Here is an 18,309-nt window from a genome sequence, read left to right as displayed (position 1 = left end):
ACATCTAATTTTTTTTATTAGACCTCTAAGACCGAGTACTGAAATTTTCAAATGCTCAAATTAGGTGTCCAAAGTACTCAATTTTCCTTTTGGAGTGTATTTGAACTATTTTCGACATTCATGGAATCAAGCGAGCATGCATTTGATACACTTTGCAACTTAAGGAAATAAACACATCTGATATCTTAGTAGACCCTTAAGAATGAGTGTTTAGAAGGTCAAAAGCTTATTGGGTGTCAAAAGTACACAGTTTTTTTCTTTTGAAGTGTATTTAGACTATTTTCGGCGTTCATGAAATCAAACAAGCGTGTATTTGACACACTTTGAAACTTTAGAAAATAAACTCTACAAGACCCCTAAATTGGATAACATGCATGCCGAAGACTTCATTGATAATTCGTCAAGCCCATTGCCTATGCAAGAAAAAATATATAACTTGACTGATAGATGTTGATAAAGATTCTCAATTCCAAAACTTGACTTGAAAAGTCTTTGATGGTCATATGTCCCACTTAAATCTCAGCAATTTCCAGTGAGAGAGAAACACACACAACCACACATGTAACATATTTATAAACGGAAAGAGATTCTCTTCGGATCTCTTCCATTAAGGTCACCGGATCAAGTGATTCGAGCCTTTGAATTTTCATCCAGTGGTAAAAACTTATTATAGCTTTTAAGGGATCAAAATAGATGAGCCGTTCGCCTCCGATCAATACAGAGGGGCATCAATCAAGGATAGAAAATTATTCGCACAGTCTTCGCCTACTACTAATAGAGAGGATTATCCATCCGCCTACTAATGAAAATTACATGAGAACGCCATCACTTATGAAAGAGTTTTGGCATTCACAGGATTAAACGAGTGTGCATTTGACACACCTTGAAATTTAAGAAAATAAACACATCTAATTTCCCATTAGACCCCTAAGAATGAGTACTCAAAATATCAAATGATTGGATTAGGTGTCAAAAGTACACAGTTTTCCTTTTAGATGTATTTAGACTGTTTTTGGCATTCATGGAATCAAACGAGCATGCATTTGACACACTTTGCAACTTAAGAAAATAAACACATCTAATATCTTACTAGACCCCTAAGAATGAGTGCTCAAAAGGTCAAAAACTTATTGGGTGTCAAAAGTACACAGTTTTTCCTTTTGAAGTGTATTTAGACTGTTTTCGACGTTCATAAAATCAAAAGAGCGCACATTTGACACACTTTGAAACTTAAGGAAATAAACTCATCTAAGACGCTACAAGACCCCTAAATTGGATGACATCCATGCCAAAGACTTCATTGATAATTCATCAAGCCCACTGCCTACGTATACGCAAAAAAGAAGATTTAACTTGACTGATAGATGTTGATTGAGAATCTTTATTCCAAAACTTGACTTGAAAAGTCTTTGATGATCATATGTCCCACTTAAATCTCAGCAATTTCCATTGAGAGAGAAATACACACAACCAGACATATGACATATCTATAAACAATAGCTGATCAATGTATTCATTCATACACTGATATCATTAGGCAATCTCCAATCCAAGAAGCTAAAATTTCAAAATTTAGCTTCATATTTTCAACTATTTATCTATACATACGAGATTAGTCAGTTTTTTCTCCAATCGTAAGAGACCTATAGTTCTCACCCCCAACTTTATAATTTTGTTAAACTTTTTAATTTGTTGATTTTTTATTTTTATTTTTTTGCTAATAATTTTGGAAATAGTTTTTGGATAATCATTTTGTTTTATTTTTTTAAACATTTTGATGTAAAAAAAATTCAAATTCCAAAAAAAAAAAAAAAGTGGTAGTGAAATATGAGAAAATTGATTTTTTATTTTATTTTATAGATAAGTGAACAAATGGATGGGTATTATATAGTTTTGGGGTTGGATCTAATTTGGATTATAATTAATATTATTTTTACCGTTGGATTTAAATTTGAGTAATTATATATCTTCTTTTTTGTGAAAGACTATATATCTTTTATTATCACAAAAACTCATTAAATTGAATTTGAGCCATTGGGTTTTAAATGGATGTAGTTGGGCGCCACACTGGATCAGAACTCAGGAGGCGCTTCAGCCACTGGATCACATCGGCAACCAATCTGCGCCGTAAACCTGTTGCTCTCCATGCGCTCGCACGCAGAGAATTCCTCCACCTTATGTTGCTGACTTGCGCTGGATCTGCGTGGGCTTGTTTCACGTGATGGAGTAGAAAAAGCTGTGGCCTTCGGCCCACTTAAAACCTTATCCACCCGAGAGCAGAGTGTGGAAGCAATGAAAATTCCCACCCCCAAACCAAAAGTACATCCCTTTGAGATGTTTCAGGCCCAAATTTTGAGTATTTTTTTGTTTCCCATCACCCGTGGAGACAACCTTCAAGATTTTCCTAATACGATTGGCATAAGGCTACCGAAACTTGTAGCCAAACACTAGTTTTATGTCATAAGGGTTTTTTGAAATTTTCGGCACTTCTTTCACTTTAGGTAGTTTTTTTTTTTTTTTTTTTTTGTTCGAGGGGGTTTGTGGAATGATTTTAAAACATCAATGGATGTTCGTGTTACTTTCAAAACCTAAGGGGGTTTTCGAAAGAATCGAGAAACCTCAAGAATGTATGGGTAGTTAACCTCTGCCAAAAGTTGTACAATGATTAAGGGTGCTTTTGACGTCTTCAACTCAATGACTGACAAGTAGGGTTTTCTAACCAATAGTAAGTATAAATGCTGCAAATGGCAAACTTTCATGCAACAAATTAATGTACTGTCATAATAACGTTTCGAACTAATAATAAAAGTCTTGTGAAGGATTCTCTTCAAATGACCTTGTATACTAAGCTTTTCATAAATTCAAATTGTGACGTGGATGGAGCAACCAAATAAAGAACAATAGTTGCTAGTCACAAGAAGAGTAGGAGTTCCTAATCAAAATTGTTTGCTGCCGATTCATAAAACTTCGTCCTTATGATTAGAATCCTTCCTATTATAAAGTACTCTATAAAGATCATCTTTATAAAAAAATCAATTAAAACTAAGATCGTTTAGTCATCGAATTGTATAAACACAGACGAGCGGAATTGGTAAAGCTATTAGGAACCGTCTATGTATTGGCTACAATAGATTGACGAAAGACCCTAGGTTTAATTAGTTTTTGCAAAAATGATCTTTACATAGTGATTCATAAAATGATAATATGAACAGTTCTAATCATAAGTATAAAACTCAATTATTTGAACACGAAGAGTTTGAGTACAAGTTCTTATTCATCCTTTAGTAGTCAAACATTTTTTTCCAAATAAATGAGCGGCTTAGTTTGATAGGAAAGTATGATCTGCCACTGATATTTTGTTTTCTTTCCCAGTAACTAGTGCATTGATTGTTTGTGACCTGGGAAGTTAGTATGACGCACTATATAGCATATAAGATTACTGCAAGCAACAATTCTCCCATAGTGCATAGAAGACTAGTATGCTTTATGCATGCGTAAATCCATAGAGCCAAAGGGACCAAGGCGGGTGGGGATGGGGCAAGGGGTTTGCATTGCCAAAGAACAATACTTTGCTCAATTTCTTCTCTTTAGACGTGACATAATTTTATCAAACAAAATTATAAAAGTTACTCAAACAAGCAATATTCATTTCTTATTTTAACAACATTGCTTTGCCTCCGATCAATACAGAGGGGCAGCAATCAAGGATGAAAATTATTCGCACGGTCTTCACCCACTTATAATTGAGGATTATCCATTCGCCTACCAATAAACATTACATGAGAACGCCTCCACTTATGAAGGGTTTTCGGCATTCACAGCATCAAACGAGTGTGTATTTGACATATTTTGAAATTTAAGAAAATAATCACATCTAATTTTCATTAGACCTCTTAGAACTAAATAATTATATGTATTTGCTACAATAAATTAACTAAAGACCCTAGGTTTAATTTTTTTTGCAGAAATGATTTTACAGAGTGATTCATAATATAAACAGTTCTTATTATAAACATAAAACTCAATGATTCGAACACCAAGGATTTGAGTAGAAGTTTATATTCATCTTAAGTAATCAAACATTGTCTCCAAATAAATGAGTGGCTTAATTTGATCGGAAAGTATGATCATTTAGTTCAGTGATATTTTTTATTTATTTCCAGTGACTAGTGCAATGATTGATTGTACCTGTAAAGCTAGTTTGAGAGAAGATTACTGCAGGCAACAATTCTCTCTTTAGTGCGTAGAAGACTAGTATGCATTATGCATGCGTCAATCCAAAAAGCTAAGGGGACCAAGACGGGTGGGGGTGGGCCCGGTGGGGCAAGGGGTTTGCATTGCCAATGAACAATACTTTGCTCAAATTCTTCTCTTTAGACGTGACATAATTTTATCAAACAAAATTATAAAAGCTACTCAAACGAGCAATGTTCATTTCTTATTTTAACCACATTGCTTTGCCTTCGATCAATACAGAGGCGTGGCAATTGATAAGATTTTGACTACTCATGTGAACGGGCTTAAATCTCCTATTTTACTTGCAAGAATCACAAAGTTATTGTAGTATAAACGGATCTCGCAAGGTCGTCTCCACATGGATTATTAAATAATTTGAAACTAATCAGATTCCATCTAATTATTGTAAAGTAGAAATTGAGGTGATTGATTTTATAACCTAATTAAAATAAAACGAAATTAATGACTTAAAATAAACAATCTGCAATATTAGAACTAGAGAGAAAAGATAACAGTGTTGGGAGAATCAAATTAAGAAAGTACTAGGGTTCCACCATCACCTAGCAATCTTATGAATTTTTACCAATTACTTATGATCTACACATGCCACTTTGAAGGTTAGATTTTCCTAATTCATATTCTAATTGGAACCTTCAACATAGAATGTATATCTAACATGCAACCCGTCCGGACGTTCGGATCAAATCTGAACATGAAAGACTCATTATGCTTTATGAAAATCCTTTGAAATACCATGCAATCCTTAAAACGTGATATTCATCATAAGTGAAATTACAATTATTAATCACAAGAAGCCAGCATCAATTTCAGGGAACCTTCGGACCAAAATTGCATCAAATTACTTTTCTAACGATCCTAATGGTGATCAGGCATTAAGACAATTAGATAGTTTATATCATGATGATTAGCAATTCAAAGTATGCATGCAATCAATCATAAGCAATTAAATAAAAATCACATATTCATGCTAAGGCTTAAGACTTCGCCCTAGCAATAGAAATTAGTTCCGCATATTCATAATTGAAATCATAGAAAATATTCTTAAGAAAATGATTGAAAACACCTTCAAGTAGAAAATCTCCAAAACCCTAACAATTCTCTCTGTCTCCAAAATTGCATAAAAGAAAGCGTTCTCTCCCCCAAAAAAGCGGTAGACGGCCAAGCAATATATTTCCTGAGCCACCACACAAACCCTAATCCAAATAAAAAATGAAACATAACCCTAAATTAAATGGTAAAATTCGCCCAAAATCTGAACAGCCACGTTTTGGACCCATAAGCTGCTCCAAAACTGGCCCAATATAGCTGGATTAATGTTTGGAATATTCTGAACACTTCTCCAGAAGACCACGAACCCATCCGAGGTCATCTTGGGCTCCAAAAACGCCATTTAAGCCCAAAAACGTCATTTTCCAGCACTGCGCACTGCTTCTTTCTTTTATCGCCAGAAAATAACCTCTTGATGGAAAAATCCCAAATTTTGATACGATCAAGCTAAGTGACTCACGAACGTCCTCCAACTGGAATCACTCCAAAATTCGTCCATTTGGTCCTATTTTGCTGAAGAGAAAATCGAAAGTCCTATATTGAAAATACAATTCAAAGTATCAAAATTCTTCCAATATATTAACCAAAATATACTAAGCTTAGGGTAAAATATATAATATAAAATCTACTCATCAGCAATCAAGGATGAAAATTATTTGCACGGTCTTCGCCTACTAATAGAGGATTATCCATTCGCCGCTAATGAAAATTACATGAGAACATCATCACTTATGAAAGAGTTTTGGCATCCACGGGATTAAACGAGTGTGCATTTGACACACTTCGAAATTTAAGAAAATAAACACATCTAATTTCCTATTAGACCCTTAAGAATGGGTACTCAAAATATCAAATGCTTGGATTAGGTGTCAAAAGTACACAATTTTCCTTTTAGAGTGCATTTGGACTGTTTTCGGCATTCATGGAACCAAACAAGCATGCATTTGACACACTTTGCAACATAAGGAAATAAACACATCTAATGTCTTACTAAACCCCTAAGAATGAGTGCTCAAAAGTTCAAAAGTTTATTGGGTGTCAAAAGTCTTTTGGAGTGTATTTAAACTGTTTTTTACGATCAGAAAATCAAATAAGCGCCCATTTGACACGCTTTGAAACTTAAGAAAATAAACTCATCTAATTCGCTATAAGACCCCTAAATTGGATGACATCCATGCCGAAGACTCCATTGATAATTCGTCAAGCCCGTTGCCTACACAAGAAAAAAGACATAACTTGACTGATAGATGTTGATCGGGAATCTTTATTCCAAAACTTGACTTGAAAAGTCTTTGATGATCATATGTCGCACTTAAATCTCAGCAATTTCCAGGAGAGAGAAAGACACACAACCACACATGACATCTATAAACAAGAGTTGATCAGTGTATTCATTCACTGATATCATTAGGCTATCTCCAATCCAAGGAGTTAAAATCTCAAAATTTTGCTTCGTATTTTCAACTATTTATCTATGTATACGAGATTAGTTAATTTTTTCTCCAACGGTCAAAGACTATAATTCTCACCCTCAACTTTATAATTTTGTTACACTTTTTTTATTCATTGATTTTTTTATTTTTTTTCTAATAATTTTGGAATTAGTTTTTGTAAAATCATCTTGTTTTATTTTTATGAACATTTTGATGTAAAAAAATTCAAATTCCAAAAAAAAAAGGTAGTGAAATATGAGAAAATTGATTTTTTTTTTGTTTTAGGGAATTTTAATGAAAAGCACTCGGTACAGTTTATTTTAACGAAAAACCACATTTTTACACTAAAAAATCAATCCTGGTACTATTCACTTTACCTTTTATTTTGTCATTTTCGTTAAAACTCAAAGTTTTCAAGTCATTTTCATTAGTTTTCCTTTTTTATATAGATATATGGTTTTGGTTTTGAATCTAGTTTGGATTAATTAATAATTCTTTTTTTACTGTTGGATTTAAATTTGAGCCATTAGATACCTTTTATTACCGCTAAAACTGATTAAATTGAATTCGAGCCTTTGGATTTTAAATGGATGTAGTTGGGCGCCACACTGGATCAAAACCCAGGAGGAGTTTCAGCCACTGGATCTCAACGGAGAGCCAATCTGCGTCGTAAACCTATTGCTATCCATGCGCTCGCCCGCAGAGAATTCCTCCACCCTATTTTGCTGGAATTTTCGGCGCTTCTTTTAGTTCTGGAATTTTTTTTTTTCCTTCGAGGGAGTTTGTTAAAAGATTTTAAAACATCAACGGATGTTCGTGTTACTTTCAAAACCTGAGGGGGTTTTTGAAAGACTCAAGAAACCTCAAGAATGTATGCGTAATTAACCCCTGTCAAAAGTTGTACAATGATTAAGGATGCTTTTGACGTTTTCAACTCAATGATTGACAAGTAGGGTGCAAATGGCAAACTTTCATGCAACAAATTAATTTACTGTGATAATAGCGTTTCGAACGAATAATAAAAGTCTTGTGAAGGATTCCCTTCAAATGACCTTGTATACTAAGCTATTCATAAATTCAAGTTGTGATGTGGATGGAGCAACCAAATAAAGAACAATAGTTGGCAAGTCACAAGAAGAGTAAGAGTTTCTAATTAAAATTGTTTATTGCCGATTTATAAAACTTCATCTTTATAATTAGAATCCTCCTTATTATAAAGTACTCTATAAAGATCATCTCTGCAAAAAATAAATTAAAACTAAAGTTATTTAGTCATCGAACTGTATAAAACAGACGAGCGAAATTGGAAAAGCCATTAGAAACCGTCTATGTATTTGTTACAATAGATTGACTAAAAACACTATGTTTAATTTATTTTTTGTAGGAATGATCTTTATAGAATGATTCATAATATGAACGGTTCTGATCATAAGTATAAAACTTAAATTATTCAAACACGAAGAGTTAGTGTAGAAGTTCCTACTCATCCTCTAAATAAATGAGCGCTTAGTTTGATTGGAAAGTATGATCTTTTAGTTCATTGATATTTTTTTTGGAATTTTAACAAAAAAACTCTTGATATTATTCATTTTAACGAAAAACCACATTTTTACACTAAAAAGTGAATTATGGTATTATTCACTTTATCCTTTATTTTGTCTTTATCGTTAAAACTCAAAATTTTCAAGCATTTTCATTAGTTTTTTTTTAATGAGGATCCTCTCTAGATCCTCTTTGTGAGAATCCTGGGAATTCTCAAATCATGTTCGTTCATCGTACATGGTGCAGTCAGTTTTCATCAGGTACTATTCATATTCAATTTTAAATAAAAGTATTTAAAATAATTTCAAACCGTACGATATACGATAAACGGATTTAAAGATTCTCAGGATCTTCGCAAAGAGAATCTGCAGAGGATGCTCATTCATTTTTTTTCCCAGTTACTAGTGCAGTGATTGATTGTGACCTGTGAAGATAGAATGACGCACTATATAGGAGATAAGATTACTGCAAGCAACAATTGTCTCGTAGTGCGTAGAAGACTAGTATGCATTATGCATGCATAAATCCAAAGAGCCAAAGGGACGAAGGTGGGTGGGGGTGGGGCAAGGGGTTTGCATTGCCAATGAACAATACTTTGTTGTGGTGTGATATCCACACACCTATTTTTACTTCTTACACACTTTTTTAATTTTCGGCCGTCAGATCGGATGAATTGAAGAAGATCAAAGGACAAAAATCAATAAGGGTGTGTGAGAAGTAAAAAGAGGTGTGTAGATAGCACATCCTTACTTTGCTCAACTTCTTCTCTTTAGACGTGACATAATTTTATCAAACAAAATTATAAAAGTTACTCAAACGAGCAATATTCATTTCTTATTTTAACCACATTGCTTTGCCTCCGATCAATACAGAGGGGCAGCAATCAAGGATGAAAATTATTAGCACGGTCTTCGCCTACTACTAATAGAGGATTATCCATTTGCCTATTAATGAAAATTACATAAGAACGCCATCACTTATAAAAGAGTTTTGGTATTCACGGGATTAAACGAGTGTGCATTTGACACACTTTGAAATTTAAGAAAATAGACACATTTAATTTCCTATTAGGCACCTAAGAATGAGTACTCAAAATATCGAATGCTTGAATTAGGTGTCAAAAGTACACCGTTTTCCTTTTGAAATGTATTTGAACTGTTTTTGGCATTTATAGAATCAAACGAGCGTGCATTTGATACACTTTGAAACTTAAGGAATTAAACTCATCTAATAAGCAACAAGACCCCTAAATTGGAGCAGGTGGTCCTCTACTACAGTGGTGGAGAGGAGTGGCGCCTTTACATAACGGCGTGGGTTCAAACTCCATCAATGGCAAACTAATTTCTAACTTAACGACAATATCGCTCAACTCAAAAAATAAAAAATAAAAAAAATAAAAAAATAAAGAAAAATAAAAAAAGACCCTTAAATTGGATGACATCCATGCCGAAGACTTCGTTGATTATTCGTCAAGCGCACTGCCTACGTATACACAAGAAAGAAGATATAACTTGACTGATAGATGTTAATCGAGAATCTTTATTCCAAAACTTGACTTGAAAAGTCTTTCCTGATCGTATGACCCACTTAAATCTCAGCAATTTCTAGCGAGAGAGAAACACACAACCACACATTTGACACATCTATAAACAAGAACTGATCAGTGTACTCATGCATACAACCCAAGCAACAATTTAACACCTTCATACAATTTACCATGACGAAACCAATTTTCATGTCTCATCTGTCCCTTTCCTTGTTTCTGCACATAATCATTGCCACCACACTCGTCGCCGCCGATCCCCCACCTATCTACACTCCGGTGGAAGATATCACTGTTAAATGCGGCTCTCCCGGCCAGTTATTTAATGAATATGATGAAAGAAATTGGAGTGGAGATATCAAGTCAAAGTTTACCCCCATAGATGTACACCAAGCAGCTGGTAGTAACACATCCGTGTTCAAAGAAGCACTTCCCTCGTCCTCTGCCCTCCAAATTCCTTACACCACAGTTCGGCTTTCTCGCTCTGAATTTACTTACAGATTTAACCTCACCGCCGGCCAAAAGTTCATCCGCTTGTACTTTTACCCTGTTTCGTACCCTGACTTTGACCGCTCCGAAGCGCTCTTTTCTGTCAAAGCCAGTGGATTTACCCTTCTCAAGGACTTCAACGCTTCTGTGAATGCCGATGCTTCTGTCAAGGCCGATGGTTATGAGGTGGGGACATTATACAGAGAATTCTGCATCAACATTGAGGAAGAAGACCAAAGTCTAAACATCACATTCACTCCCAGTGGAAGCAAAGCAAGCCCGGATGCGTATGCGTTTATCAACGGAATTGAAATTGTGTCCATGCCCCCAAATCTTTACTATACTGCACCAGAAGACCCCCATGGGATTGAAATGATAGGCACCGAAAATACGATTCGCGTTGAAAACAACACTGCCATGGAGACAGTTTACAGAATCAACATAGGCGGACGCGGGTTGTTTTTCAATGAAGACACCGGCTTGTACCGCAACTGGGAGGGCTATTCATTTGAGCAAACTTACTTGGATAATGCAAGTTTTAGGTACATCGCTCTACCAATTAACACAAGCCTTCATCTCAACTTTGCAAAAATTCCAAACTACTCCGCTCCGGAACAAGTTTACCAAACCGGGAGGTCTATGGGCCCAAACGCCACCATCAACCAGCGGTACAACCTCACCTGGGGATTTCCTGTCCATCCCAATTTTTCTTACCTGGTTAGGCTTCATTTTTGTGAGTTTGAGCCTCAAATTAGCAAGATTGGTGACCGAGTGTTTCAGATCTACATAGCCAATCAAACGGCTGAAACACGAGCCGACATAATCGACTGGAGTGGCGGGAATGGAATTCCAACGTACAGAGACTATGTTGTGTTCATGCCTTCCGTCACCGGAAACGAGAAGAAAGTATCTCTCTCCATCACACTGCAACCACACCCTGTGCATTGGAGGGTTAGTAGGTCCTTGGATGCAATTTTGAACGGGCTGGAGATCTTCAAAATGAATGATACAAATGGTAATCTCGCCGGACCAGACCCCAATCCGCCTCTTCCTCATCCGAAAGAAGTGATACCACCAAGAAAAAAAGGGTCAAGGACTCATTTTATTGCCGTTGTTGCTGGTGCAGTCTCCGCCGCACTCGTAGTGATTTCCGTACTAGGGTTACTCTTGGTTTTTAGACACCGACGAAAATATGTCAAGGGCTACGGACACTCTAGCCGCAGAGCGGCAAACTCTACCAATTCACGAGGCGGCTCATCTCTGCCGTCCGATTTGTGTCACTGCTTTTCGCTGACGGAGATCAAAGCCGCCACCGAAAATTTCAACGAAATTTTCATTATTGGTGTTGGCGGGTTCGGCCACGTGTACAAAGGGAACATCAACACCGGCGGCCGTGATAGTGGGACCACCCCCGTTGCGATCAAACGGCTTAAGTCCGAGTCGTCGCAGGGGGCCCAGGAGTTCAAGACGGAGATCGAGCTGCTCTCGCAACTTCGCCACCAGCACTTGGTATCACTCATCGGGTATTGTACGGACGAGGGTGAGATGATCTTGGTGTATGATTACATGGCGCTTGGGACCCTTCGTGGCCATCTTTACAACACCGATAATCCTCCTCTTTCGTGGGATCAACGACTCCAAATTTGCATCGGCGCCGCTCGTGGGTTGCATTATCTACACACAGGCGGGAAGTACACGATTATTCACCGAGACGTGAAGAGCACAAACATCTTATTGGATGAGAAATGGGTGGCTAAAGTGTCCGATTTCGGGTTGTCGAAAATGGGCCCCACCACCATGTCCAAGACCCATATTACTACCGTGGCGAAGGGTAGTTTCGGGTATTTGGATCCGGAATATTACCGTCTTAACCAGCTGACGGAAAAGTCTGACGTGTACTCGTTTGGGGTGGTGTTGTGTGAGGTTTTATGTGCCAGACCAGCTTTAGTGCGTGGACCAGACAAGAAGCAAATGAGCCTAGCTCACTGGGCAAAGAGTTGCTATCTCAAGGGGGAACTTGATCAAATTATGGACCCTAACTTGAAGGGTAAGATCGGAACTGCGTGTATGAATAAATTCGCTGACGTCGCGATGAGTTGCATGCATGATAATGGGATCAATCGGCCGTCGATGGATGACGTTGTGTGGGGGCTTGAATTTGCATTGCAGCTCCATCAAAAAGAGGAACAAGGAGAATTAGGTTTCGACATTGACAAGAAGGGAGAAGATGAGGTTGCGGTAATGAACGATAGTGATGCATTAGGGTTTAGTAGTAGCTTGGGAGAGTCATCGGATTGGATGACCAAAACAAATAGTAGTGAGCAAAATTCGACTACAAACGAACCGATCAAAGGGATGTCGAGGACAATCTTTTCTGGGATCGACGATCAAGATGGGAGATGATGATCAGTGTCACATATTTATTTAGTGGTGTGTATGTGCTACAATTTCAACTCAACTTGTAATTTATGTATTTTTTTTTAATTTCAAATAAACTCGTAATTTTTTTGTTCCAATTTCCCTGAACCAATTAAACGTAAAACATGTATTGACAAAGGAAAAATAAAAGTAAAACACGCATTGTGACACATTCTTTTCTTTTTGAACACATTCAAGTTTATTTCTGATTTTTAAGTGAAAAAAATTAAAAGATATAAATAAATAGAAGCGTGAAGAATGAGGAAATGAATGCAGATAAATCATTTCCTTAAAGCATAAACTTGATTTTATTAGTGTAAGTAATAATAATCATCATGCAACATAAATTTATTTGGATTAATCTCAGTTTACTATTTTGAATTTTTTGGTTTTCAACATTTGGTACATCAAATTTTTTTCATTACAGAGTCATAAATTTGGAACATTTTCATACATCCATTACAGCTGCTATTAAATTAACCTTTAACTAGTGACATGACGCTCACGTGGACAATGACTGGGCCTTGATCATTGTTCACGTAGGTGTCACGACATCAGTTAACGGCTAATTTAACAGCAACCTTAACAGAGGTATGAAAATATCTCAAAATTATAACTTTAAGTAGCACTTTAGAATTTAAAAAAAAAAAAAAAAAAAAACTTGATATATAAAAGTTGAAAATCAAGAAATTTTAAGGTAGTAAACTGAGATTAACTCAACGTATTTTATTTGTAATTTGTGAGTGTGAAACTAACAAATAAATCTTTCTGAAAAATGGTTTTATATTTTTTATCTTTTTTTCTTCTGGTCAAGTACTTTATAGTCAACTATCAAAAGCTGTACAATGATTAAGGGTGTTTTTGACATTTTAAACTCAATGATCCACATGTACGAGAGATTTTTCAATGTGACCGTCACACGAGATGGTATACCACATGTCCTTATATAAATAGTAGGTTATGTGTGTTAAAAGGTTAATAACTTAAAATTTAAAATTTTCCACCACTTGCATAAAAAATATGTGGTGTAACATCTGTATTCTCGTCACAACTAAAAATTTCTCCACAGGTACGGTTTTCTCAGCAACCACCAGTAGTAAGTATAAGGAATTGGATCTTCTCCGAGGCAAAGCCTCGGGATCTTCTTGACCCAATAACACTTGCCGTTGGATTTTGATCCAACGGCTACAATTATTATAACTTTTAGAGGGACCTCCTGTTTGTAGCCAACGGCCTATGTTAGTCGGTCAGGAGGATCCCGAGGCTTTTCCTCAGAGAGGATCCAATTCCTAAGTATAAATGCTGCAAAACCAAACCCTTGTACAATTTAATTAGGAATTATGATTCTTTTGTAAGATCACACATCGTCCAGGGGAGTGATCCTTATATGTATATTCACATCCCTACCTAGCAAGAGGCATTTTGGGAGCTCACTGGCTTCGGGTTCTATCGGAACTCCGAAGTTAAGCGAGTAACGCACGAGAGCAATCCCATGATGGGTGACCTACTGGGAAGTTGCTCGTGAGTTCCCAGAAACAAAACCGTGAGGGCGTGGTCAAGACCCAAAGCAGATAATATCGTGCTACGGTGGAGTCGAGCTCAGGATGTGGTTGGGGACGAGGCCGGGATGTGACAAATTGGTATCAGAGCCAATCTCTAACCGGAAGTATGCCGACGATGACGTCGGGCCCCTTTAGGGGGGTGGATTGTAAGATCCCACATCGCCTAGGGGACTGATCCTTATATGTATATTTCCATCCCTACTTAGCACGAGACATTTTGGGAGCTCACTGGCTTCGGTTTCCATTGGGACTCCGAAGTTAAGCGAGTAGCGCACGAGATCAATCCCATGATGGGTAACCCACTGGGAAGTTGCTCGTAAGTTCCCAGAAACAAAACCGTGAGGACACGATCAGGGCTTAAAGCGGACAATATCGTGCTACGGTGGAGTCGAGCCTGGGATGTGGTTGGGACCCAGGACTGGATGTGACATCTTTCCACTCCAAATCTCCTTCCTTTCCCTTCCATCGTCTCTCACTTTTCTTTTTCTTTCTTTTTCTGTATAAAAAAATCAATATAAAATAGTGACGTGAATTAATCGCAACTACTTAAATAAGAGAATAAGAGAATTTGGAGCGAAAAAATATACTCTATAATCTAAAGAGACATTTATGGAACAAAATAATATAAGAAATACTAAGGAAACTCACTCAAAAGTGAAACTATTTAAGGACCTTTTGTCCTCATGTTTTAAGTAAATATTTTATAATGTTAACACACAAATTAATGTTAAATTGTGAGGTAACAGATAATCATAGAGAATCTTACTTTAAGAATGCCTCCTTAACATTTTTTCTAAGATTTCTAAGATACTATCGTAATAGAGTTTCGGACTAGTAATAGAAGTCTTGTGAAAGATGAGAAATGCTAAGAAAACTCTTTTAAAAATGAAACTTTTCATGAATTTTTTAATCTTTTATATTTTAGACACAATATTTAATAATGTTAACACATAAATTAATATTAAATTATGATAATCTTTTGAATATTTCTCGTGCATGATTATCTTCGAATAATTTTTTATTATTACTAAGTTATTTGTAAATTCACGTGCTGACGCGGATGGACCAACCAAATATACGAGTGGCTTAAATTGATTGGATGACATGAGCTTTCGATTCTATCGAGATATTTTTTTAGTATGATCAAAATATAGTGATATATTACGTGAGGGCGTAGTTGGGGCCCAAAACGGACAATATCGTGCTACGGTGATAGAGCGGGCCGGGGATGTGGTGGATCCCACATCGCCCAAGGGAGTGATCCTTATATGTATATTCACATCCCTACCTAGCACGAGGCATTTTGGGAGCTCACTGGCTTCGGGTTCCATCGAAACTCCGAAGTTAAGCGAGTAACACACGAGAGCAATCCCATGATGGGTGACCCACTGGGAAGTTGCTCGTGAGTTCCCAGAAACAAAACCGTGAGGGCGTGGTCAATACCCAAAGCAGATAATATCGTGCCACGGTGGAGTCGAGCCCAGGATGTGGTTGGGGCCGGGGCCGGGATGTGACAAATTGGTATCAGAGCCAATCTCTAGTCGGAAGTGTGCCGACGAGGACGTCGGGCCCCTTTAGGGGGGTGGATTGTAAGATCCCACATCGCCCAGGAGAGTGATCCTTATATGTATATTTCCATCCCTACTTAGCACGAGATCTTTTGGGAGCTCACTAGCTTCGGGTTCCATTGGGACTCCGAAGTTAAGCGAGTAGCGCACGAGATCAATCCCATGATGGGTAACCCACTGTGAAGTTGCTCGTAAGTTCCCAGAAACAAAACCGTGAGGGCGCAATCAAGGCTTAAAGCGGACAATATCGTGCTACAGTGGAGTCGAGCTTAGGATGTGGTTGGGACTCAGGACGGGATGTGACATCTTTCCACTCCAAATCTCTTTCCTTTCCCTTCCATCGTCTCTCACTTTTCTTTTTCTTTCTTTTTCTGTATAAAAAAGTCAATATAAAATAGTGACGTGGATTAATCGCAACTACTTAAATAAGAGAATAAGAGAATTTGGAGCGAAAAAATATACTCTATAATCTAAAGAGACATTTATGGAACAAAATAATATAAGAAATACTAAGGAAACTCACTCAAAAGTGAAACTATTTAAAGACCTTTTGTCCTCATGTTTTAAGTAAATATTTTGTAATGTTAACACACAAATTAATGTTAAATTGTGAGGTAACAGATAATCATAGAGAATCTTACTTTAAGAATGCCTCCTTAACATTTTTTCTAAGATTTCTAAGATACTATCGTAATAGAGTTTCAGACTAGTAATAGAAGTATTGTGGAAGATGAGAAATGCTAAGAAAACTCTTTTAAAAATGAAACTTTTCATGAATTTTTTAATCTTTTATATTTTAGACATAATATTTAATAATGTTAACACATAAATTAATATTAAATTATGATAATCTTTTTAATATTTCTCGTGCATGATTATCTTCGAATAATTTATTATTATTACTAAGTTATTTGTAAATTCACATGCTGACGCGGATGGACCAACCAAATATACTAGTGGCTTAAATTGATCGGATGACATGAGCTTTCGATTCTATCGAGATATTTTTTTAGTATGATCAAAATATAGTGATATATTACGTGTTATTATATAAATAATAAGATATATAAGTTAAAAATTTAATAATTTTAAGTCTAAAATTTCTTATCATTTGTATAAAAATATTTGGTGTACTTCTAATCACAATTAAAAACAATTTCGGTTCACTGATACTTTTTATTTTCCTAAAGACTAGTGCAGTGATTGATTGTGACATGTGGAGCCAGTATCACGCACTATATAGGAATCCATTTATGCATGCGTAAAACAAAGTGCCAAGGGGATCAAGGTGGGGGTGGGTCAAGGGGTTTGCATGATTACATTGCCAATGGACAATAATTGGCTCAAATTCTTTCTCTTTAGACGTGACATAATTCTATTAAGAGAATTGTTAATTAAGGAGACTTTGTCAAGATTCTAGATAAATTCTCGGCTACTTTACAATTTAACATTAATTATCTATAAATATTATAAAAATAAAAAATGAGATGTGATATTTACACATCATTTTTTACTTCTTACACATCCATTTAATTTTCGATCGTCGAATCGGATGAATTGAAGAAAATCAAGGGACATAAATCAACAAAAGGTGTGTGAGAAGTAAAAAATGGTGTGTGGATAGCACATCCCTAAAAAATATGAGATAGTAGAAAGTACATGGAGAATTTTACTTTTAAAAGAGTCTTCTTAGAGCATTTCTAAATGAGGTGTCAAATTTTAAACATCGAAACAATATTTGATGGCTTATGTGACAATTTGATATTTTGTATAATTTTTTGCTCCACCGATATGTTAAATAATAATGTCATTTTATAATTTTTTTTATCTCTTTGCGGGCTCCAATGATTGAGATAACCAATCGAATACTTGAAAAACACAAAAACATTTATTATATATTATAGTACATCTATTAAAAACCTATTTAATAAATTTGACATCAAAAGGTTTTGTTTTCAATCGATTCAAAGCCATTAAGAAATTGAAGGGTCAATTTGAGAGAGTTTATTATCATTTTTTACTGTAATATATCTACGTCGAGATGCTCTTAGCATTTCTCTTTTATCAAATAAATATTATAACATAAACTGTTTAGTTTCTTTTTTCATTAAAGGAATAACAAGACATGGCAATGTAATTGAAATGGATGAACAAATGTAAAGGCTAACCTATACAACTGTTTAGTTTCTTTATTATCAATAATGATTATATAAAAAAAAGTTCATTCGATTTGAACGCCATTTTTTTATTTAGATGAATCAAACAAATTTACGATTCACCATAAAATTATTACATGTTATCATAATTATGGATTTGTTTTAGAACAACTGAATGACTAAATCTTCTTATTGAACTAAATGAATTTTTTAAGAATGATATGATTTTAAAATAGTGAACTAATGTCATGAGGGGAGCGTTCTTTGCTAATTGGCTATACAAAATGTCACATC

General features: G+C 35.9%; 1 protein-coding gene across 1 annotated transcript; it reads left to right on the top strand.

The window, feature by feature from the left end:
* Window positions 1-9,652: 9,652 nt before the first annotated feature.
* On the top strand, window positions 9,653-12,827 carry LOC126582817 (receptor-like protein kinase FERONIA). Its single transcript, XM_050247025.1, has one exon. The coding sequence runs from the start codon at window positions 9,997-9,999 to the stop codon at window positions 12,712-12,714; it is 2,718 nt and encodes a 905-aa protein (XP_050102982.1). The 5' UTR covers window positions 9,653-9,996; the 3' UTR covers window positions 12,715-12,827.
* Window positions 12,828-18,309: the final 5,482 nt, after the last annotated feature.

Source organism: Malus sylvestris, chromosome 9, assembly GCF_916048215.2.
Source record: "Malus sylvestris chromosome 9, drMalSylv7.2, whole genome shotgun sequence".
Taxonomy (NCBI): Eukaryota; Viridiplantae; Streptophyta; class Magnoliopsida; order Rosales; family Rosaceae; genus Malus; species Malus sylvestris.
The sequence above is the reverse complement of the archived record's forward strand: the minus strand, read 5'-3'. Positions and strand labels throughout refer to the sequence as shown.